This window comes from Synchiropus splendidus, chromosome 16 (genome assembly GCF_027744825.2).
Source record: "Synchiropus splendidus isolate RoL2022-P1 chromosome 16, RoL_Sspl_1.0, whole genome shotgun sequence".
NCBI lineage: Eukaryota > Metazoa > Chordata > Actinopteri > Syngnathiformes > Callionymidae > Synchiropus > Synchiropus splendidus.
The window spans coordinates 6,122,163-6,147,304 of NC_071349.1; the positions used below are offsets into that span (position 1 = coordinate 6,122,163).

Genomic DNA, 25,142 nt, shown 5'->3' on the forward strand with positions numbered 1-25,142 from the left:
TGTGGGAAGATGCTATAAGCATCCACACTAACAACTGTCACTGGAATCCAGGTGACAGTTACATGATACCCATGGACTAAGGTATATGTATGGTGAGGTATGTGTTTCCCAGTACGTCATTCTGCTGGATTGCTGTTGGGAGTCTCACTCACCTGAAGTTCGCCTTGGCTGTCCTGAACGCTGGTAATCTGACTCGAGCTGAAGTTCTGCTAACTTTTTCTAGCCTTCAATGCACCATGTACTATAAACTGGAACTCAAATAATATATACCTCGGTTTACTTTGTTCTGCCTTTTTTTTTGTGTACCATGTGATCACAAAAGCGTAGAAGTTGAGTTAATATCTAAACTAAAGTCCATTTATATTAATGAGTATCAAAGCAAGTATCTGTTCTTGCAAAGTATGCGTCAGTAACTGATTTACCTACAGCCACCTCAAGCCGCCTTGAACCTTTCCAGGGAGCCAGTGGGTCACAGCTGTTGGTTGTGTGTCCTCCTGTCAGAGTGAATCTTCTTCATTCGCTCTCCACCCACTCACGGTTGCTGGTGTTTACAAACAGCTTTGTGTCTCTTATACATTCCTCTGGTGGTGACCTGCATCTTGAATTTTCAGGAGGTGAAAGCAATTTGCCTCCAGACTTCTAAACTCACAGTAACTTGTTAACATCATGGTTGGATGTGTCATATAAGATATGAATTGGCATCAGAGCTGCAACTATACTGTGGATTAAACACGCTGAATGTTGGAGCGATCTAAATAAATGAGTCTGCTTGAAACATATTCAGCAACTAATAGCGCTCACTAACCTTTCTAACAATCGGGAAATGGACAAGGTCTCTGCTGTTGGAGTCAAAGTCAATGATTCATCCAGCTGCTCTTAAAAAAAAGGAATGTTTTGCTCAGGTAACAGTCGAGGTCTGTTCAGCCACCGCGGGACTGGTTTCTCATGTAATGTGGCTCCTACACTGATCAATTTAGTTATTTATTTTAGGCCATACGATTTTTTTTAAATGTTCTTTTCATTAGGAGAAGGGAGGAAATGTGAGCTGTAACCCGGCTCACGTCTCTGCAGATTCAACTCTCTTTCTAGTCACAGTGGATAGCAGAGTCAAGCTCCTTGACACACATGCTTGTTTAACTCAGACGGCTGCTGGTCACCTGCAGCACTTTAGACTTGACTGGACATAAATGCTGCCATTTAAGAAGAGCATGGTCAGCGTCTCCTGCAGAGGAACACAGCAGCTGTGTTTTGACATGTGCAACCAACCGTGTGTTCAGTCTGACATTACACAAATAGATGGAATCACATCAAATAGAATAAAACTTTCAGCTTGTTTGATCACAGTTCTGCATTTGATTCAGCTGAAAAGTTGCTGTTAATAATAATAATAATAATAATAATAATAATAGGAAATACTGGTGTAATATTGAATACATAGTTGTATACATAGTTCTATCATGGTGACTCTCTTCTTATATTAAGCTTATGTTGACTAATTGTTATTATTTCTACATTGACATTTCTTACTTTATTTTCTTTTTTAAGACTGAAAATATATTATACTTGCTTGTGTGTATTTGCTTTTGTCTGAGAGATAATATTCATAAAACTCTGGTCGGCTTTTCTGTGGAGCATTAATTCCAACCTCAAGTGGTGTCAGATAACTTCACTTTTTTCTTCACTGAATTTCTTGTGGGCAAAAAAAAAAAGAATGAGACATTGAACAAGCCATCTTGCAAAGATAAAACAGTCTGCAGTGTTTTTGCTTTGTTGTTTTTTGCTAGGTTCTGACAACTCCAGATCTTGAGGTGTGTTCCTGCAATTGAAAGCGATCCGAAAACAATTACAAATACAAATAATACAAATAATTAAGTCACATTGCAGGGTGGTCATCTTGTCCCTTTCCTTGTCACTGAGTCCTCTGGTCAGGCATCCTGTTTGTACATTTATCAGACAGTTTTGTATACTTGTTTGTTAGCAGCAAGTTGGACATATACTGTATTGATAAAGAATTATGAAGATGAAGATTGCATAGTTAGTGGGAAGCCCAGTTGACTGGAGAAGCAAGTAGATTTTGGTAATTTAGTGAATTTTTTTTTTGTATTGGCATCCAGGATGAAGTAGTGTGCACCCTCTGCTCCAATGTTTTAACCTTATTATTGCCACTTTTTCCACTTCCAGTTGCCTGACTACAAAATATACACTCAGCATCTCCTGTATTATAAAGAATTATTTTTATTAATTAGAATTAATCTCCACTTCTGATGGTTCTTAAAGTATTATCCTTCGCAAATGGACCTATATTATTTGATACCTTATTTAAATGTTTTATATTTATTAAACGGTAATATTTAAGAATAATAATTTCATGTACTCAGTGTGTTTTTTAATCGAATTTGAATCACTGAGAAGTTTGTTCAGTTACTTAACCAATGCGGTAGGAAACACATTTGATAATATCATGTTTGTGTGTTAAGTATACGGATATTTACATATCAAAGTCACTCATCAGCAGTGGTTCTCAAAATCATATTGCTCATGATAAGACAAAGCCTAACTTTGACTAATCCACATATATATATGCCAGCCAGATGATTTACATTTTTATATTTTTTGTGTGCTTTTTTTTTTTTGACACATTGGTATTAAGTAAAATTAAACACGACATGAAAGGTGTTTCCATATTTCTGTGTTTATTTGTTAACTTAAATACAGACTGATACAAAAACCATATGAATATTTATAAATATACTTACCAAGTTCATAGTCCAAAAGTTGACAGTACAAATAACCCTAGTGATATATTTATGGAGCCAACCTCAGTTTACAGAGCTGAGTTCTTCTGTCTCGACGCTGCCCACAATAACAAGGGGGCAGCAATAGAATAGAACAGCAAGCCTACAATTACGCTTGTTCATTGTAAATAGATGTGTGATTTTGCTTGTTTTCCTCCGTCGTCTTCACTGGGCTGGGGATCTTCTCATTCTTCTCGGTGTGAAACCACAGATGTGCGCTGATGTGAACCATGATCCCGCAGAATGAGAAGAACTGGATACATTCACGGACACTCTCACTGGTGTTGGGAATAATGGGTTGGCATCTCTTTAAGTCAAATTGAAAGCTTCTATTTTAGTCACTGCCTTTTATTTTGGTGCACGCGGATTTGTTACACGCTTTTTGTTGCATCTGTCTTTTCTCTCACCATGGCCTCATTAAATGATCAGATAAAGACTTGTCCTTGGCCCTCTTTGCGTCCTGACCAGCATCCCTCCAACCCCATGCTGCTGCTTCTTTCTAACCCAACGAGGCCCCCTACAGGTACAAAGCCACTGATGCTTAGCTGAGCAGGTGCACAAAGATGGTGGCCTTTTTTTTGACGTCATTTGACCCATTTTTCTGTCACATTCATGTAGACTTCTTCTTTATTTTTCTTTAAACAACGTATCAAGGTTTGCTACTTTTACATGCTTAACATAAATAATCTGCTTTGGTCGTGATTCGCAGAAGTGTGTGAGAACAACCAATAATAACACCATAACACCAATAATAAAGATTTATCCTTTTCAGAAGTCTCTGCTTTGTTGTGAGGGACTCCAACTGAGTTAAGACGTCCCTCACTTGAGCTCTTTTGTTCACTTGCACTGCAGTGAATTAATCTGCTGCAGGTTTGTCACCCTATCCTATTGCGCCACGCTGTGGAAACACCCTGCCTCACTCCCGCAGCCCTCCTCTCCTGAAACTGTGATAATTACAAACTTCTCACCTCCAACTCTGCTTTGTTTTCGAGAGCAGTGCGATTATACTCTCAGGGGGAAATCATGCACTTGGATGGGAGTGTTGCTAATCCGAAGGGAAAGGCGGATTAAGTTTCTTTGCGTCAGACTGTTGGTATTTTAGTTTCTCCAAGATGCGACTTTTGCGCACTTCGTGGTGACTTTCAAGGCAAAACTAACACCACATTGAAAAATTGACACGCACAACACAATCATAACATGGTTATTACTGACGTATTACGTACGTATTACGTATATATCTTGCGTTTCACAGGTGACCTCTTGTAACTGGGATGGAAGGTTGTACCATATATATATATATATGGGCCGTGGTTCACCTTGCTTTAACCTCGTTTGAAAGAGAGCGGCACTAAATGTAACTTTTATTATTCGGTGTTTAAAACAGCCCCTCGCCGGAATCTAATACACGCCTCTATTCAATCCCATGGATGAGCTGGTGTCGTCTGTAATAATCCTGCCGAGTCCTGCGAGCATCAACCAAAGGGCTTTGCTGTCATCTTGTGGCCACTGCGCGCAACTCCTCCTCATCCTCCCCCTCTCCCTCCCTCGCTGCCTTCATCATTCATCACTCCCTAGTCATTTAATATCAGCAGCACTGTGGCGAATCTAATCTGGATCTGCTTTAAGGCAATAAAACCCAGATAGCTTCCTTTAAATGAAAAGCGCCGCTTATTATGGCTCTGAAATCCTCGTTTATTTTGCGATGGTGCGCGATAGAGGGAGAAGAAATGATTCATGTCGAGGTTCAAATGGGCAGGATGACTGAGATCCACTGTGTCCCCCAAGTGCACATTTCCTCCGGTATTGTATTCCCAGCTATATAATAGTGTTATCCACGCAGGTTGAACCGCCACGATGCTTTTTTTTAAAGTCTTTCGCAGAATCCAAATGCAATTTCCGATAAATCTGACCCCGCTGCGGAGCTGTTAGTGGGAGTGTTGTCGTTTTTCTGGTTCGTTAATGACCATGCAGCGCATATAAAACTTTATCATTGCAACCTTATACGTTTTGGTGAGTCATAGGTGCTTTGGTTTTGACCTCGTATTAGCTTCCAACTGTCGGACACAAATGGAAGATTCTCGTATGTGGTTTATATCAGGTGTTAGACGCTAAATAATATGGCAATATTAGCGCGCCATCGACTTCGCTATAGTTAGCCCGAATTAAATGCTATTAATAAACAGTAGAATTAATGCACCTGTAATTGGAAATAATGAAAAGCCATGTTTAATAGTGAAATAGAAATAGTGTTTATGGTAATATAAGTTAACGGAAGCGACAGAAAAAAATAATGTTGATCTATTTTTATGGATGAGAACACGAACTAAGTAGTTTTTATAACTTTTTTACGCGTGACCTATTTAACAAGGGCGCTATTAAATTCTAATTTTCGATAACTTTCCGCTCAGATTTAAACCCATTTATAGCATCCGGATTGAAAGCAAACAAGGAAGAGACTGAAATAGTTTTTGCGCAGTAATGGAAGACTTTTTTTTGGGACAGACAATAATCAGCCTTTGACTTTAGAGAAGTGGAAAAAGGGGTGAGGGGGGCACAGAGAAATGAGAAGGCTAGTGTTGGCACAGCTCTATCAAGAAAGAAGGACTCCCTGTTATCTGTGAATGGTGCTGCTTCTTCTGAACCAGAATAGATACAGCCCGAATTTTTAATTCGTTTTTCTTTCAGCGACAACAATGCGTTATTTGACGGCCTGATACAATTTAGGGTTTTGTTCGGGCTTCTTTTCTCCTTGTCGGAGAACCAGCTGCCCATATGGGAGACAACGTGTGCAGCAAAGATCACAATGGCACCGAGTGACAGGCGGCACAAAAAAACCCCACGGATGCATCTCCGTGACTCTGAGCAGCACCGAGCAACTCTCTATTTACACAGCCTGCATCCTCACACACACACACCGTTTCTGTATAGTTGCCATGCAGCCCGGCCTCGGTCCCCCTGCGTCAATGGCGCTGCAAAACACAGCTCCTTTGGAGCTACTCGATTTACGCCTTCGCTTTCATCTTCTATGAAACCATTAAATGGTAAGAATTAGGCAGATAAAAATACAAATATTTTAAAAGTAGCCTGCAAAACATAGTAGTGGCGTCATGATAAACACACACGCCACAGATGGTGTTAAAATAAAAAAGCAAACAATTACATTTAGCCCTTCCAATAGGTATAAACGGCCATGCTTCGTTCCTTGTTACTTTTCATCCTTGCACTATTTTTCCAATGTTTTTCTTGTGCCATCTGCCCGACGTTACATTTAAGGCTTTGTGAGACACTGACACATTAGCTCCAACTTAAACAGGTCTCTTTGTGTTTACGCCAAGCGCCGATTTAACCTTAGCTGCTCAAACACTGAGGTGATTAGACGTTATTCCAATGCGTAAATAAGTTTTTGACACGGCAGTTTCCCCACGACGCATGCGCGTTTGTCAACCACCAACTCGCGCGATCGCATTTTACGCTTGCATCTGATAAACTCGGTTCAGTTTGGATTATTTTGACACATTTTCCTATGTGAGGGTTCGACACAGAGGGACCTTTCACGACAGCCACCGGTGGGACACAAAACCATCTCTGTCCAAATGGGTCCACAAAAGCAGTAGTCCCCTCTGAGACTGGGCTCTGTAAATAATTAGCAAATCTGCCCAATTTAGCTGTTTGTTCAGTGATGATAGGGGCGACTCTGACATCTGTTTGTGTCCAAGAACAAACAGACAAAGATTTTCTCTTATCATATTTGGCCAAGGTATTGACTTGCAGGTTGATACTCCACCTTGCAGATTCAGTAAAACTGCGCTCGCATGTTTCCGTGTTGCTTCTGTATGTGTCGATTTTTATTAACAAACTGATCGATTTTCCCTGCTTTGTTTGCAGTTCAACAGATATATTTCCCCCCTCCACCACTTTACTACCAAGAGCGAGGGAGATGTTGACAAACCCGAGAGCTTTTGACTCAAAAGCTTCTTGTGTGGAGAAGCCCTCTCAGACTAAGTGAATGGGTTTTAGTCCCATTTCCACGAGTGACTTCGGGCTCTTTATTAGTGAGGTTTTCACACGCGGAGAAAATATTCCGCAGCTTAAATTTGCTTAAAAGGTATGAGACTCGAGGGCTCTCTTGTGTGAGCTCCATTGTGCGCTGCCTTGTGCGTTATTTTAAGTCAAATATTGGGCCATTATTAAACCAAACCATGATTATGGAAAAGCACTTGTGGCTGGGAGATCGGATTTACTTCTGGAAAATAAACCAAAATCATTCCGATAATCATCATAACACTGTTAAATAACTGCTCCATTCGACGGCTATTTACACGTCGCGCCGTTATTTCATTTTAAAAGTCAGGTTTACCAAATATTAAACCCAAGATCGGTTTCGGAATTACATTTTATTATTATTATTATTTAAAAAAAAAGCATCTTAAGAAAATTATTGACTGGTCCCTGTGCCGGTTTTTACAGTGGTGATTTGTGATCAACTCTTAAAAAAAAAAAGTACATATATCTAAAATAACACGCCGGATCATCCTGCCAACACTTTCACCGAATAAGAAAACAAAAAGCTGAAAAGTTGCCAGTGTTTATTCGTGGCCATAAATATTTTTTCCGGTCCATAAAAGAAGCATGAAATTAAAATCTCCTATAATTATAAAGTGGTTCGTATACGTGCTGATAACACGAGGGGACAAAAGAAAGCATCTCTACAACCAACACACAACAAACTTTACAAAAAATGTTCACAAGATTTACATTCTCAATAGATTCTATACGGGAGATGTTTTGGACCCCGACTTAAAATGCTGCCAAAAATGTCTTTCGTGTGTTTGTGTGTGTGTGTGTGAGTGTATGTTTGCCTTCTTCCTACTTCCGAGTCTGTCGTTTCTCTCACCAAGTCCACTGTTGCGTCAAGTGGTGCGCCGTGGGGAACTGTGGTGTGGCTGCGGCGCTGTACTGGGCGTTGTACTGCATGTGGTGCTGAAGGGACTGAGCACTGTACGCCGAGAAGGGGATCCCGGCCTGGAAAGTGGCCGCCAAGTCCTGAGCTTTAAGCGTGTGGCACGGCTTTCCATCCCGGACCAGAACCGGCACCGCCACTCGCCTGGGTGAAGGAAGATGCGTCACCTCCATACCTTTTTCTGCCCGGGCCCGCTTCATCTTATACCGGTGGTTCTGGAACCAGATCTTCACTTGGGTTGGGGTGAGTCGGATGAGACTGGCCAGGTGTTCCCTCTCAGGCGCGGACAGGTACCTCTGCTGCCGGAACCGACGCTCCAGCTCGTAGGTCTGCGCTTTGGAAAACAACACCCTCCTCTTGCGCTTCTTGCCGGAGTCGCTGCCGCCGCTGCTGGACGTCTCCTTGTCGTTGTCCGGCGACTCGTCGTCCGCGGACGGTTCCGGAGACTTGGCCGAATCCTGGGAGCTGGCGGAGAGTCCGTGTACTGCAGCAAGAAACGGGAGAAACACTGTCAAAATGTTATGTCAAGTTCAGGAAAGGGTTGATCACAAAAAGTTTCACACGATTAAAAACATGCTTATGTCGTCACATTGGTGAATCCACCTCATTCGTCCTGGTATAATTCTGCTCATCAACAAACACCTCATCTGGACGCACTCTTACAATAAACTCAAAAAATGCGGCCACGCTCAGTTGTGTCGAACACCTGAGTCTAGAATAAATGAAAATACATCATTTATAGGAACCAAATATGAATTTTTCGTCACATTTCCAACACACATCCTCTCTTTTCCTTTCATACAGGTACGCTTCTAATCCTCAGTCAAAACTCTATGTTTGATTTATTTTCATTTTTATCTGTCGTGTGTCCTCTTTCGACATTTAGGATAGTCACCAGGGTAAATGATTTAATCAAGGAGTGACTGTTATAACAGGCAGATTTCACAACTGTTAGATTTTCTGAATCTAAAACAAGAAGCGATCTAATGCAAAGACGTGAAGTGCGCTTTTATTCTACTGATAGGCTATAAATTGTATCACATTTACTGGCATTTTTGAAGCACCAAAACATATATGAATCAAAATAAAATGTTTTATATTTGCAGACAAACTAGAATACCAATATGCATTTTGGACACCTGAAGAGGGTTTTGTTCACCATTTTTATTTCCATAAAAAAAAATTGAATGGATCGTTATCATTCGCGGGGCTGTTCCCATGAACTCTTAGATGTTTTATACTATGCAACAATAACCATATAATAACATATCGTAGTCAATAACTATTTGTGTCTGTATATCAAATGTACACCTTCTCCATTCTGAATTTATTCGTCACCACAAAGTGAAATCTTATGTTCGATCGATGTTCCTGGACAATATTATAGTTAATCCTGATCGCCTTTTCAATGCGTCACCCTATCTGAGATTTGACTGGAGGTCTCCTATTAAGAACGACCCCTCGAATTCAAGATGGCAACAGCGGAGGGCTATTCAAGAAATAACGGTCTGATGAAACTCTAGTCATGATCGTGCGTCGATATATTCGTGAATCTAGCTCCTTTCTTTACGCGTTTGCACCGAAACGTGCGTCGTCGCGGTCGACGAGGCGTCCAAACGCGTCCCGTCTATCCCACACAAGATACCCGGCGATCATTCACCCACTTGCTGGACTCTAAGCAAGGCGTTAAGGGGCTCTACTTACATGAGTACTGGATACTGTCCGTGGTCGCGAGCCATCGCGTGTAAGGATTGTCACTAGTGTCATAAAAGGGGTTCTTTAAAGGCAGATTTTGAACGTTCTCCAGCGGACTTTTCACCAAAACTCCAGCGCCTTTCGTCGTGGAGGTGGTGTCCGATCCCTCCGTGTCCTCCTCCGCGCCGGTGATAGATCCCTCTTCGTCGTTGGTGTCAGGAAGGTCCAAAATGTCCTTTACAGAGAAGCCCGTCTTTGTGTTGGTCAACGACATGTTCGGGTGGGGGGGAAACACGCAGGGAAAAGTTGCGGCACCAGCTTTTCGGGCAATCCGCTGTTTGGAGAGAAGGAAATAGAGCAGAGGAGCAGGAATGAGAGGAGGAAGTCTAGGCTGGAGTGCGCTGGAGGCAGCCAGCGTGGATGACCATAGCAGGGTGGATTCAAGTCCAGAGAAAAGGGGGATGCCAAAAGTGGCTCAAGTGCTGTTATGCGTGGCTCATGGGTTCTGTGCGGCTGCAGGAGGGAAATAAGCCATTACCTTGTCTGGATCAGTCCATATAAGGTTGGTGCGCACACATGAACCTGCAGTGACAAAGCAGTCAAAAACCAGAAAGGTTGGCCACGTGTGGGCGGGTCTTAGGAGTCAAGTGGATGAAGACAGTGTTTGCAGATGTGAAATTGTGGGTTTTGGGGGAGATTCGAGCCTCTACCATTGGTGCTTCAGAGCATGATGAGTGGTATAACGTGTCAATTAATTACAAAGACGGGGAGGGCCTTTACAACGCCCTATTTACATACAAAGAACTTTCATAAAACGCTCGTATTCCGAGCTGCCGCTTTCACTTTTCACATGTTGTTTTGAGGTAATTTATGGAAACCTTTTGAGTCAATATTGTGGCCGCAGCTTAAAAGAGGAGAGGATTCAGAGCAGGAGATGATGGATTGTTTGCGAAAAAGCTGAGCCGGTACAAATTATTCAAATGTGATACTGATAATGGATCGATAAATAAACACACCCGCGAGCTCTCCGGTGTCATTCTCGACAATTAAATGGTGCACATCATCACCGTAGACTGAGAAACATTTAACCTCGTATTCTGTTCGTCAGAATGTATCATTCTATACACGTTACCATAAATACTAGAGCTGGTACTACAAATGCCCTGCTAGTACTACTGTCAATATTTGATCCGCTCTACACGACATGCCTCTACTTAAATCACTGTTAGTCGTAATACCGTTATTAAAATGGCGTAACAATACCACTACGACGAGTACTCCCAGATCACCACCTCGGATACTAGCACTGACATTAGCATTCCTTTCAAAAACTACTTCTTCACGTACAATCGTTTTGCTTGGTGGTACCACTCCACTAATACGCTATCAATACCAAATACATCGCCCACTATTAGTAAGAAAAACTATGAAAATATAGATTACTACCACACCTTAATGCTAAAATAGATTCCTTTTCATTCCAGTATATTTTTAAAATGAATATTTGAACGACCAGTAATATTCATGAAATATATTCAAGATTTGTATATTATACAAATGTATACATGAAATAACTCGATTTTTTGAGTTGTGCGACTGTTTTGTCCACCTGCACGGCGCGTACAAGATTGTTGGTGTTTTCTTCTCCTGATTATTCATGCGGCTTTAATTCCTGCGCCTGGTGCCACTTTCCTCTCGGCTGTTTGTTTTTGTGCGGATCCTTGACAAAGTTCTCGCTCCAGCGCAACTCTCTCGCTCCCACTCCTCTATGTGATGTGGGTGACAATGTTCGGAGGGTCCTCGGCGCATCCTGGGTGGTCGCACTGGGCCAAACACAAATACTAACCGATTGCTAAGCTGCAGACAATAGGGGAAATGTAGACAAATGTCCGGCTCCCGTTGGAAGCTTTTGTGCCACCGCAGTTTTTGCATTTATTTCAGGAGCCCTAAATAATGGATGATTGACGCCCCGCGCACAAAGCGCCCTAACTGTTGGGAATAAATCTGAGCTTGTTCCGAGTTGTCATGGCATTCAAGCGCTTTCAATGGACTATCTCTTCATTCAATTCATCCTGACACAATATTAAGCAAAAGTCCTTCATCTGCGCGCGCACGCACACATGCATGCACCCTTCTCCTTTTACTCCCAAGAAAAAAAAGAAAGAAAAACACTTTTGCAGAAGATAATTTTTTAGACCGGGCCTTTTTAATGCACCTGTAAAATACGTCTGTAATCTCGATCTACAGCGCATATTTATTGCTCAACATACGATATCTCGTGTACGAACACATTTAATTTCATTGACTTTGTTTTCGTTTATTATATACACATATATCCATATTCAGACATTATTTATTGAAATGCATTATTATACTATGACGTATATTTATGAATATAATGAATGCAGTTATTAGGGATATTGTATTTTATCACGATAGTTTATCACGAAATTTATGATGATAAAATTATTATTATTATGATTGTTATTATGGACAAGAAATGGACAAGAATGGGCAAGAAAAATGTTAATTTAAATGAACAATTGTGGCACAAGATATATTTCTATGAGGAAATAATTGGTTATAATAATTGCTGCACATTTACCTTTTATGTAGTGTATATTTTCGTTCTATTACTAATAATTAAGGTTTTATGACTCTACTATTTCATGAAATATTTTGCAACAAAAAAATGCAAATCCACAATGAGTGGGTCAATGAAAGTAAATGTCGCATTCTCACACTAAAATACGTGATAATTCCCCCCATATTCCCCTTTTTTAATTGGCAACGTAGCTGTGACGCGTGACCCCCAAGGGTGGCGCTATAGTTATGTTCTTCGCAGTCATCATTTTCATACGTGGACGTTTATTTTTTTAATAACGGAACTGGGCAAATACCCTTCGTAGTGATAAACAGAGCGATGAGTTTGATGATATCGATGGTTGTCAGCTGCTGACCTGCAGCTCGGATGTAAATATTCCCCCAGACCTGCAGACTTAATCGCCCATTCCCCACAAAAGCTCCATTCAGCTGCAGACCGGACTATGCGGATCTAGGCAGGAGGAGAGCGGGGTGACTGACCTGATCCACCCAAAAACTTAAATCCGACATGTGAGAAGGGAGGGGGGTACAACACGGGCAGACCACCGCGAACCCCAAATGTCAGGAGACCACACGGGTTTAGAGACGAAGGGGGTTCACGGTGCGTTTCACTGGATCAGCTCGGTTCTTCTCCTGCTAGACTCACAAGTGGACACTCCACTTCTGAGAGTGTTTACCTGTTTACTCTCACAGGTCGTTCAAACAGGCCGCTCGTCGCTCTTCCTTCACACACACCGGCGGAGAGTGATGCGAATTACGTGCGCACCATCATCACGACGACTCTCAAGATCGTTCTGCCCTTTGAAAATAAGCATTTTTGTTTTAGAGAACAACCGGAATGGCATATGTTTGTGATGCATTCAATGAAGACAACTTCATTCAAATAAGCACCTGTATGTAGGAAGCATAGGGAGAGCGTCACAGCAACCAACTTCAAATGAAAATAAATAAATCCAAATTATAACAGACTAGACTCACTGTAAAAACCGATATACTGGTATATTTACAAGTTTTGTAGCCAGTTGTTATGACTTATCTTTCCACAGTCCACCAGCATATATCAGAAAACATTATCAACAGGTTTTAGGCAACAGAACACGAGTCTGTTTCCAAATTGTGAGTCCACCATGTTATAGCCTGATAATATAACAACCATGCAGCCGTTATACACTTGTTATTACCTGAATTTTCACGGCAACAAATGTAATTACAAATGCTTTTCAGAAAGAAACGGCCCACAATAATAATGTGTTTGCCACGTGTTACTGCGTTGATGTTTTTTTTTTTTTGACTGTTATAGTATGAAAATCTGTTTATCTCGAGTCAACTGACATGTAATAAATGACTTGAGATCTTCACAGAATACACAAATAACTATGTTATTATCAGTGGGTTATGCGAAGATGGCTTCAGTCTTTATTTAGAAAATAGCTAATTTAATACACGCGCTTTGAAAATGTACTTATATAACGCAGTTTAAACATTTATATATTCAAATTTTGAAAGGTGACACAACATTATTCTATTATGTTATTATTATTATTCATAATGACATGCTATTTGGTGATGTATAAAATCTATGATGGAAACATTACACTGCCCAATGTTAAAGAGTGAACTATTATCCAACATATAACGTTACGTCTTGTTAATAAATATATGGACGCATTATTTCGCAAGTGATTAATATGCTTCCTATGAATAAATAAAGTCCTTTATTTGATGTCGCGACATCAATATTTTCAAGCAAATATAATGACAAAATGGAGTAAAATAGTATAAAAAATTAAATAAATATACAATGCTAGATTTTGTGACTAAAACTTTCTCCTTTAAGTTATTCCAAACCATTAATCTTCGATTTATGACATCATCTTTTATCTCCAAAGTGAGCGCTGCAATTACATTACCGCTAACACAATAAACACCAGAGCTGCCATTAAACCCTCATTCTTTTTCTGGCCCCAAATTCGCAATCACACGCTGCGACTTATCCAAAACAATTAATTTTTCGGATACAAAAAAAAAAAAAACCCGTCTGATTAATTCCCTCGCCGAAATTCATGCCCACGATTGTCCCTAAATAAGTGAAGAAAAGAGAGAGCCCGTCTTGATTAAATAAATCTTTGGATTAACTGGAGGAAAAATAGAAATGCCGGAGGAGCATCCATAATAATGTTGATCCTCTTTTTTTAATCGCTGCTTTTCAGCGTGTCCCTGCGCCTGGGGCGTGGACGCGCGCTTTGATAAAGGTGACCCGCGCCGCCTCGGGGGCTCCGTGATAAATGTCCGCGGTGACAAGACCTATTTCCTCCCGCTATGATTAAAAGACTATAAATAATATGCAGGTGTAGTCTGCGGGTTTATTTGTGGGGGATAATCCGTGGCCTCGGGGCTCCACGCTTCAGGGCTGGGGAGAGAATTTTGGATCAAATTTACGGTTCCTCCAGGACGCACCGCAAAAAAAAAAGAAGCCTGGTGAGAATTAAACACGGGCAGCCTGGAGCCCCGAGGATCTGCCCTCTTCTGTACAGCACCAGTCCATTTGTAACGCTGAATTTCACGCCACTTTTGTGCCTAAACAAATCACTTTTGTTATTAATCACTTCCGAGTGCGAGATTAAAACACCTCACGGATTATAATCCACACACCACCGGTACATTTGGTGACAAGCGTGTCCTCTCCCTCCTGCAGCAGAACAGCTGTTGACATCTGTAGACCTCTAGCGGTCTCTACCGGCTAAATTAAGAAACAACAGGGGGCGACCGCCTGCTCAATTAGGCGACACCACTCAGCTGCTTCCAAATATGTATTTGATGTAGGAGTTCAAAATGCACATTAAGTTTGTCATCACTGAACATCTGACAGTTCAATGAGTCAAATCTGAACCTTGAAAGAAGATATCATTCAATTATCAACCAAATCATAACCATTTAGGATCGATCTAAACGAATCATATTTAACACTTCACAGTCAAGTCAAGATAATATATTAATAACTTGATGTTTCACCTCATTATAGAAGTTTTCCCATGGCTTAATGCTGACATAAGCAAGTCCATCGATACAATTCTCAATAAATTTTTTCCACACAGAGCGAGGAAACTAAATATGAAAAACACTGGTGTAACTTTGTTATGGCATGCGCTTCCTAATCCTTTATTAACTTATTAGATAAGGAGCATGGTGACCTTGAAATTCGCTGCACCTAGCAGGGACGGGATCTTAAGTGGATGCCAATGACTGAAAGATTAGTGGTTATTACCACAGCATTTGTGAAGCCAACATTCCCTTGCTACATAATAAGACTCCTCAAGGCACTGCCGTCGCAAATTTTGGCTCACTATTAGCTATAAGTCGTCTGTCATGTAGCAGGTGAATATTAGTAATAATACAAGTAGATAGCTGTTAACACATAAAAAAAGTATTTTTTTTCTTGGTCATGAATGTCATTGACAAGTGTGCTTGTGTTGTCTCCTTCAGAAGCAAATGTGAGACAACTACATCCTTTTCCAAAATAGTGGTCCTCATACTCCAGGTACTCTGGGACTTGCGTAGGATAATACCAGCATACCTGGATGGAACCAGTGATCTGATTGTCAGAATAGAGAACCAAACTCCCCACCAATACATTTCAATAGAAATAACTGAACCACAGGCAGAAACAATGTGCCAACTCAGAGGAAACACTTATCCGAGTGGGTGTCAGGGCCTGAACAATTTTCAAAACGTCTAACTCCAGGTTACTCTATGTGGTTACGCTCAAGTGTTTCAATGAGTGAATTCATGCAGGAAAACTGTGCTAGCAAAACCACAAGCTCACCTTGTTTACTATTGGACAGTTAGTGTGGGTTGGAAGTAGAAAGGTTCCTCAGGACCGCTATTGTGCAACACAGTACAAGTGGTACGCACCCTAAATGACTTCAAAAATAGAGTTTCATTTTTCTCCTAGTACTAGTCATCCTGCTAATGTTAGAAGTTGCTGGTTCGATTCACATCATTGCAGACTGTGAAGTGCCCTTGAGCCACCCTGATGATTTCAGTACCGATTTCTGCGCTTCCTCAAATGGATGAAACCACAAGAACAGGAACTATAGTCATAAACTGCAACTTGTGCCCAAAAGCAAGGCAGCAAATGCCAAATGTGCACACATATTTAGTCAAACCTGAAATAAACTAATGGTGATTTTTATTTGCTCATGTCATATATTCATATTTTTCTGACAAGCCATTACACATTTCAAAGAGGTTGCAGGTTCTACTGTATTCCCGCGTACCTTTTTTATTGACAGAATAAGAAATCCATTAAGCCATGTTGCTTAACTGGAAGCAGAAGGGATGCTGGCTTAACTATATGCCGTGTGGTAGAGCAAGCTGTTTTTTAAGAGTTGCATTTCCTATTCCCCAAAAACCTATAGCTTTTTTCTACTATTAGGAAGTTATTTTGCAAAGATAGTTTGGGTCACTGTGTTCGCATGGTTTAATTCTCCTTGAGCAAGGAAGTTATGGAATGAAAGTCTCCCTCTGGATGGATGAAGGACAATGCAGTTAAAACTGGAGTAGAGAACAGAATCAGGTGGTGCCTGCTCACATTTTGAGGGCAGCAATTGAGTCTTCGAGCAAGGTGCCAAAGCTTCAACACCTGCACCAGTCTTGGGGTTTTGCTCTCCAACTGGGGGGAGTCCTTGGCTTGCAGATGGAAGAGGTAGCAGGTATGACACTATCTGGATGCAGGGGTGAATCATTGAGCAGGACAAAATGGTTAAGAATATTGTTGACATATTTTTGCTTCACCATGGGTTACACAGTTGTGCTTATTTTGGAACAGTAGAAGTTGAGGTTGCGCGGCCAAATCCCATGTCAAGTCATTCACACCCAGAAGTGGTCAGCAGAGGCCTTTACACAGAGTCTAGAATCAGATCAGGGTCGTTTAACATTCGAGGACTAAACTGCTCCGTGGTGCGGAAAGACAACAGAAGAAACACGGCTGTAAAGCATGAAATTGGAACAATCGAGGTGCCTCGCCGCTCTTACCTGGACTGGTGGGGGTCTGCCGCTTGTGCTGGTGTGACACCTAATGAAACATCTCAGGAGTGCGCACAGATAAGCCTGATGTGCTTTATATACCCAGAAACCAAGTGCTCCTCTTGTCAGATTGTCCAGGAGCGTTTGCATAGCTGGTGAAGTGGTCGCGCTCCTGCTGACACGCACACGCGCTGTTTGTTTTCCACCAGCAATGACGTGAAACAAAATATTGACCATATGTTCGTTGGCAATAAATCGGCCCCGAGCGCAAACAGGGACGGTACGCCTATTTTTTTTCAGTGATTTGGGACGTTTTAGGGACACGCAGTTATTGTCGGGGATGTGTGAGGAGGAGTAGAGGATATTATTGCTGCGCTGTGGTTGATCTTTACTCGGCTGCCGCGCACAAAGAAGGCGCTAATAAATCGCTCTGTAACCAAGAAGCGGCGCGGAGCAAAGAGCAGATGTGGCATGTTGCTGCGTTTACATTAGATCCTCCGATGCAGTGATTGATAACCCCGGTCACTTTATCTACAATGAATCGGGGGCCGAGACTTCCCCCTTGACACACACACACGCACACGTTATACGCACACGCACGCACGCGGATACGCAGAGACAATGGAGCATCTTTGGCTGGATAGTATCTAAACACAATACTATCAAGTTAAAATAACTTGGAAGGATAACGGCATAAAAACAAATATGATAAATGATGTATTATTTAATTTAGCACCATTGGAACAGAAATATAGTATTAGCCTTTATCAACCCAGAATTAGAGTAAACAGTTTCGATTATTTCAACGGAACTTTCCCTCGTTCTTGTTTGCTTCATACCTTCAGCTTCAGTAATACATTGATAACTTTATCTTAGCTTAACTTTAAATAACTAATACAACCTGCAGCCCTACAACTACAAGTATTTCATGGCAGCGACTAATTTTTTTAAACTGTTTTGTCTTCATCAGTAGCACAAGAAACTACAGTATGACTATTATTAGTTGTATTAGCAGTAGCAGAGTAATTTGTCATCGCATTTCCAACAGCATTTTTACGAGGCATAAAAATGCACAAGCAGTGGTGCAGTATATTATTGTAGTTTTAATGAATATAGAATAGTGAAATCAGCAATGGTTGTGATTTCTGTGGGAACCACAGCTGTAAGCGCTGAGGTATTAAGTTCAGCTGTGGAAGTAGGTATTGTCAATATAGCAGGGTAGACGCAGATGTTGGAGTTGTACAATAGAGGTTGTAAATACCAGTAGTCTTAGAAATGACCAAAACTATCATTTTAAGTAATTACAGTTATTGTTTTGACAGTAGCTGTTTATATCGCAAATGTACTCTGATCCAAAGCAAAGATGCTGCAGTTTCTGTTGTACCAGAGTGGGAGTATTAGATGTAGTCGCAGTAGTATTTGTATAAACAGTGACTGAAGCATAGTTGTGGTCGTACAAGTGGGGTCAGTGGACTGCAGTAAGCAAAAAGTAAGCAAGTTATTATTGTAGTAGTAGCAGGAGTAAGTTTGGAAACAGCAGGAGAAATGGATGTTTTTTAAAGTATGAGTTGTTGTTCCCATTTGCAAGTATTTCTGATGGTTAGCATATTAAAATGTAGCGCCTGAAAACTCTCTGAAAAACTGCGGAACATAAATGCGCCTCGTCTCTGTGTCACAAGATAAATCCGCGTCAATGTATGTCTTGTTCATATCCATGTCTTTGTCACTTCTGTGACCTTGAAAGAATGGCGTCTGAACATATCCACCTAAATACATCAGTGCACCTTCATTAGAAGTAAAGGATTGCGGCTAATTAAAAAGCAATTAGCGTTCATCTTATATGTTTGGCTGAATAAAAAGCACGATTTCAAGTTGTTGGTGATTTACGACGGAGATAATGGTGAGGCTGGGTAAACAGGAAGCTTCATTACTCACTTGATACGATGCCACGAAGGTGTCTCCAGTCTCCTCACCTGTTGAATATCAACTCAGACGAGGGCGGGAGCACGCCGACACCAGCGCTGCTATTACCACGGGAGTTTGACTGGGATCAAGACAATGCTTTTATTGTGGCTGGCGTGGAATCCGTGTGCGGTAATAACCGTGTTGCCTGGTAGAGCAGGAGCCAGCGTCAATCAATAGTGAATACATGGGGCCACTTTGCAGATGAAAGACGGAGATTATCCTCCGGCTCAAGAGTATCACTAAGACGCTGGGAATACAAATAAATAAATTGGCCTCAAACCTTGTTTGAAATTCTAGGATAAAGTAGTTAGTTGGAATGTATTCATGAGCCGATGAGAGAAAGCTTTCCACTTAGCCAGCGGGTGAATACGCTTGTTCTGCTGGAGGAGTGCTCAGGGTGCTAAACACAAGACCTCCTGAAAAAGGATGGGTAAGATAGGCCTCGCCGGTCAAGCTATTATCAATCCCCCGGCCTGAAGCCTGATGAGAAAGATACTTGAAACCTTGTTAATGGAGGTGTCGGGACACTGATGGCACGGCATTCTGAAATCAATCAGTTCAAGTTTTAATGTATCGACCACTCAAAGAGAGCGAGAGCTGCTCGACACGCTGTTGCCAGCCAGTCTGAGTTGATTTTCACCGGAGATATCCTCCTAAAAAGTTTCATTAAAGCTGAGGGCTCACTTGTGTAGCCAGTGACGCCGACGTTGAAAGGCTTTTTTGCTCACCGATACATGCACTCGAGGGGTTTCGCATGGGTTCGTTGAGCCATCACCGACCACTGAATGATGTTTTCAAGAGAAGGCGTCCTGGTGATATTGCCGTGTCTTCAAAGACTGCCAGAACATTGGGACCCTGAGGAGCTCTCCAGCAGAGGTTGATTGTTCTTCACATTTTTTGCCCCGATGTGATGGAAATGGAGGAGTCTAGATGAGGAGCGGTGAAGTGGTGTCACGGTGTTGGGTTTAACAAAAGTTATTTAAGCATTTACAGCTGTTTTATCTGAGTCACGTGATCTCAAATGTTTAAATGCGTGAAGGAAACAAAATTCTTCATATTTACGGTCATTCTAAAACAACCAAGAGAGCAACAACGGATGTAAATACATACACCATCTATTACTGCCACAATGCAGTTCAGACTAATACACCAGTGTCTTTGAAAATACTGAATGAGAAATACTTACAGATGTCTGAATAAGATCTGAAATATGATCAACAATCATTGGTTAGCTCACACTGCAACAATGCACCATATGTAATATACACAAGCGTCTTAAACAGTTTAAAAGTACATATAAAGACATCAAAATATTACTGAAAGCTGTTGAAATTCTCGATGGAGACAAATGAGCAAATGCATGAATGTGCCATTTTATTGTGCGATGTAAAAACAAAGTTGCTGTAGTACAACTTTGCTGTAGTGAATGGATGTTAATTCAGTTTTTAGCTGCTGTTCTACGTAAAGAAGGTGCTCTCCAATCATACCTTATAATATAATATATTAAACATACTACAACAATACAGATGAAATGAATATTATACTTGATACAATTTTTTTCATGCAGAATTATAGAGTATATATAGGCATGTGTAAAAATAAACAAAAATAAGTAATAACAATTATATACCAATAAAGTTTTGATAGATTTATCAGAACTATTGGAACATTTGTGGTTTGAGTATTACTGCATCAATATATATCTCTAACTACAGAAACAATATTTCACTATCTTTCATAAAAAAATTATATTCCATTCATATTTCACAACTTTTTTCATGAAAAATTGGCAAATAAAATGTCACATGTACTTATTAAATATGAACCAGAATTAAGATGAATTAAATAATATTTTTTATTTCAAATGGTGCGGTGGTCAGCAACGTGTGTGTGTGAGACTCAAATTGCTACGTCAATTTAGTACACGGTTCTGAAATTCCATAATATGTACCAGATGTTACGTAAGATAGAAGAAGAAAGGCAACTGGACTACTTCCTTGGTCTTTGTGGACTACCTGGTTGTGTTATCGAATACGGGAGAAGTATTTTCCTAATGCTAACAAACATTCAATGTCCACTTGGCAGTTTGCTGTACAAATGTTTAGCGATACCCAGTACCAAGTGTATTGTCAATTTCATTTTGTTGGCAGTGTTGATGCACTGTCTGATGTCATCTTCTCGTTCTCACTGCAGTTCCTACAGACACACCATGATGGGGCTGCTAAGAAATGTGACCGGTGTCAAACATCATCCCTTGGAGTCGTTGTACAATGTCTTAAGAAGACAAGCTAAAAAGGCTGCTTGGTTGTATGTACCTTTTTAATATTAATAAACAGGTAGACTCAACTGTGTTATGCATGGACTCACTAATGGCTACATTGAAGAAACTTTTTTTTACTTTACATCATTTTTTTGACAAATGGAATAGAAGATGAAGATCCTGCTAGATGCTAGATTGTTGAGTGTGAATGTGACGATGAAGCATTGCCATGTTTGCTGCTACGTCATGTCTTGTGTTGACATGTGAATCATCCATTTCATTCAAGTTCATTCACACTAAAATTAAAAATGTTTATTTTACTTCCCATCAATCCATTCTTTAGTTCAATGTCAACATTAGTTTTCAGTTTCCCAACTGCTCTAATGAAAGGAAGTACCAGAACAATGACAATTGCTACTTATTTTATAAGAAGCAGTGTATGTTAAAGTAGCACTGTGTAGTTAAAGAATATTTGTTTTTGGTGGTTGATCGGTGTCGTAAAATGGTTCTCCCTCATTCCATGTTTATGTGTTCATAAGGAAGGGCTGTGGCGAAACAGTAACAAATGACAGGTAGCAATATACACCATCAACCATGTACTAGCAAAGTGAATTCTAGAAAATTTTTCATCAGATATCTCCATCATTTCAGCCAGTAAAGACAGCCTGGAACCAACAATAGGCTGAAGAAGCAAAAGATAGATCCAGAAACACAAGATAACTTGAACAATGAACAAGAACAAATTTTAGAACACTGAGGGGTTTTCAACCATCAGCATACATACAGTTTTATTTCATTTCCAGTTGACAGTGGAGAAACTCGTCTTCTTCAAGAACTTCCAGAGCGACTGCCATGGACTATGATGATGATGTTTGGTATGCTGGTTGATGCTTGTCGCATCTCTCTGTTGCTCTGTGCAGGACCAAGGTGTCTGCAGAGGGACAGTTATGAAACAAGATGTTCCACTTGTGCAAACCAGGCAATGCACCAATTGAATTCTATACTGTCTTTTCTGTCTGATGAATGCCAGTGGAAGTAACAGTACATCTACACGACACTTTGATAAGCGCAATACGTGGCTAACAGCCATTGACACATTACAAAATACCTCACATACATTTGATAACACATCAAGGACCCGGAGAGGACACAATGGATGGCTCGCAACTCCAGTAGAAGCATGGCCATTCTGTCTGGGCTCTTGTCGGGTTTCTGTTGTTGTGCCTCATGCTGCTGTAAAGGAACCCGGTGGTCACCTGGGTCTGGCGGAAAATGATTTGTCTCAATGTCCATTATAGCAAGGGACTCATTGGTTTCTGCCTTATCAATATGTAACATATCGTTGAAAATTATATTAGTACACGTCCAAATGTTGCCTAGTGCTGCTTTCACTGGTCTAAGCATTGTAACTTTTTACATCTTCGCAGGTCAATTACACAAGTCAAGCATTTACATGGTTCGGTTTAACATTAAACAAGGCCATCATCAGGTGATATGAATCACCCTGAAGGAACTTTGCGCATTATTTCAGCCAGCCTATTGTGGGCTTCAGCCTTGAGCACACGCAGATGTTTGTGAAGTCTCGGAATGTTTTTGCGGCATGTTGGAGCGCAACAGATTGATGGAGAATTGATCCAATCAAACCTTTCTGCACACTCGGATGCCATCAGAAAAGGCATCTATCACCACCACTTATCTAAAGGCAAGGACATAAGAATATCGATGTATTCTCCTCACTTGAAAGCTGTACATCGCAGCAAGCTAATTCAAAGGCGACAAGGAGGCTTTTTCATTCAAAAGCCGAGAGCGTTGTACGGTCGCATCCCTCTGTGATTATCAAGAAGGTCAACCGGCAGGGTTGCACCCAACACCACGGACAATGGATATTGTCCAAGGTGAAAGCAGAGGAGCGGTATCGAATCACAAGTCTGACCACCGCGGCAACAAAGCGCCCTCTCTGCCTTGGAGAGGCCTTTCAAACAGGTGGAGAAGCGACTCGAGGCAAATAAAAACCTGAAGAAATTGGAAAGTCTGTGAGAGTCAATCAACGGGGCCGGCAATGTCACGCACACAAATTGATTCCCGAGTGAATTCATGGAAGAGGAACTAAATCAAAAATGTCAAGAGTAGTGTTGTCTTTCAAAACATCAATCGTTTAAAAACAAAACAATGAAACTCAGCACAAGTCAAGGACGTGTCTCTAAAATAGTCGGGCGTGCCCTCGTCATCTCCACGGCTGCTGAAAAGCTCGTATTGACTGTAACCTTCAACGGCAGATCTCTGGTAAAACAAGCACAACTCCAACATCTGAATAGCACCACAAGGACCAGAAAAAAAATGAATTATAAGAGGGGTGTCTCAAGGTCATCGCTTCCCTCGGAAATGTATCTTTTTGTAAAAGAAATCTCACTAATAACTGTGGTGTTGAATAAAAACTCTTTTAAATGACATAAACAAATGGATGTTGATGTATAAGACCCTGCCTTAGACTCCATGCAGACATGTAGGAGACACAGAGACGGCGAACATGGGAATGCATTTAAGGTCAACAAGCCGGCGAGAATATTTAAAAAAAAAAAAGACTATTAAGTGTTTTCACTCTAATATTTCTGAAGTTTGTGTGCCAGCAACAAAACAGTTGCTAACATCGCAGTAACAACATGACTCACCTATGTTCCAAGTCAGTCACAAACATCACGCTTTCCTTTGAAGAACGTTCAAAGCTTTCTTTTCCATTCCCATTCTGCCTTTTTAATCAATAAGTCAGCAAATGTTGCTTTTCAACTCCAGTATAGTTGGACTGAGCTACAAGTTTCTGAAGGCACGTAACTTCTGCTACAATTTGTACACATTGATAGCAGTGGCAATAGCATTGAGCATTAGCATCGATGGTTGTTAAACAATGCTACTATTGGCAGTGCTACAACTACTAGCACTAGAGGGATACTGGTACTACTGACATACTTGAATAGATCTTACAAGATAACCAGCATTGTGCATCACCATCTGTAACCTCTTGAGCTGCATGAATGTAGCTGTAGCACCATTACTGTATATGTATATTACTAGCAGCGTGATAAATCATTTTAGTAGCTAGCTATAGCTAAGTGGTTGTATTAGTTGCAGAACAATTACTTGAGTAGAATTTGTGTTAGTGTTTTGAATAAAGTATTATGACCATTAATTTACCTCTACACAGAGTATTTTTGTAGCATAACTGGTAGCCATACAGTATAAACAGTATTAGTATTAGCAATCGGCCAGTGTGGCAGAATGTTCAGTTCTAACCTGGATGCTAACATTTGTGAAAGATTAGTCTAAACCACCAACCACTTACAAAAGGTAATAGCAGTAGCAACACTACATGTGTCATGAATGAAAAGCTAAAGAAAGAGTTTGATATTTAGTCATGAGTTTAGTTAAATTGTTGCCAATAAAAAAGATTAAAAAGATCACAAGAGTAGTATTAGCATCACTTGAGGATAGTGTCAACAAACTTTTTAAAGTTTGATTTTGGTAGCTGTCACCAAGAGAATGTTGTGAATTACATTGATTTTTAAACCAATGCAGAAGAGCGATTGTCCGTTTCCTTTGTGAGCTGCCCATTCCTGCTGTCTTTGTCCCAAGAGACGTGAGGCATCGGAGAATTTCTGGGAGATTCATTATTTTGGAATGCTCAACTCTGACTTCTATTTCTGCTTGATTTTACAAAAAATACATATTGTCTCAAATATAAACCACAAAAAATGTTCCATAAAACAATTGTAAATGTACTTAAGCGAAGAACCATGAAATATGAACAAAATTGAAGCAAATTCCTGCAACAGTGACTGACGTT

General features: G+C 40.7%; 1 protein-coding gene across 4 annotated transcripts; it reads right to left on the reverse strand.

Annotated features, from left to right (window-relative positions):
• Positions 1-7,265: 7,265 nt before the first annotated feature.
• nkx2.2a (NK2 homeobox 2a) lies at positions 7,266-17,131 on the reverse strand. 4 transcript variants are annotated; one of them, XM_053845482.1, is made up of 3 exons: positions 9,460-9,977; positions 7,963-8,263; positions 7,266-7,899 (listed from the first exon to the last, which is right to left on the reverse strand). In XM_053845482.1, exons 1-3 carry the CDS (start codon positions 9,722-9,724, stop codon positions 7,686-7,688), a joined length of 780 nt encoding a protein of 259 aa, XP_053701457.1. In that variant the 5' UTR covers positions 9,725-9,977; the 3' UTR covers positions 7,266-7,685. The 4 variants fall into 4 exon arrangements, with proteins under 4 accessions (XP_053701457.1, XP_053701454.1, XP_053701453.1 ...); XM_053845479.1 differs by adding an exon at positions 17,089-17,131 and having other exon boundaries at positions 7,269-8,263; positions 9,460-9,784; XM_053845478.1 differs by adding an exon at positions 9,989-10,037 and having other exon boundaries at positions 7,269-8,263; positions 9,460-9,784.
• Positions 17,132-25,142: the final 8,011 nt, after the last annotated feature.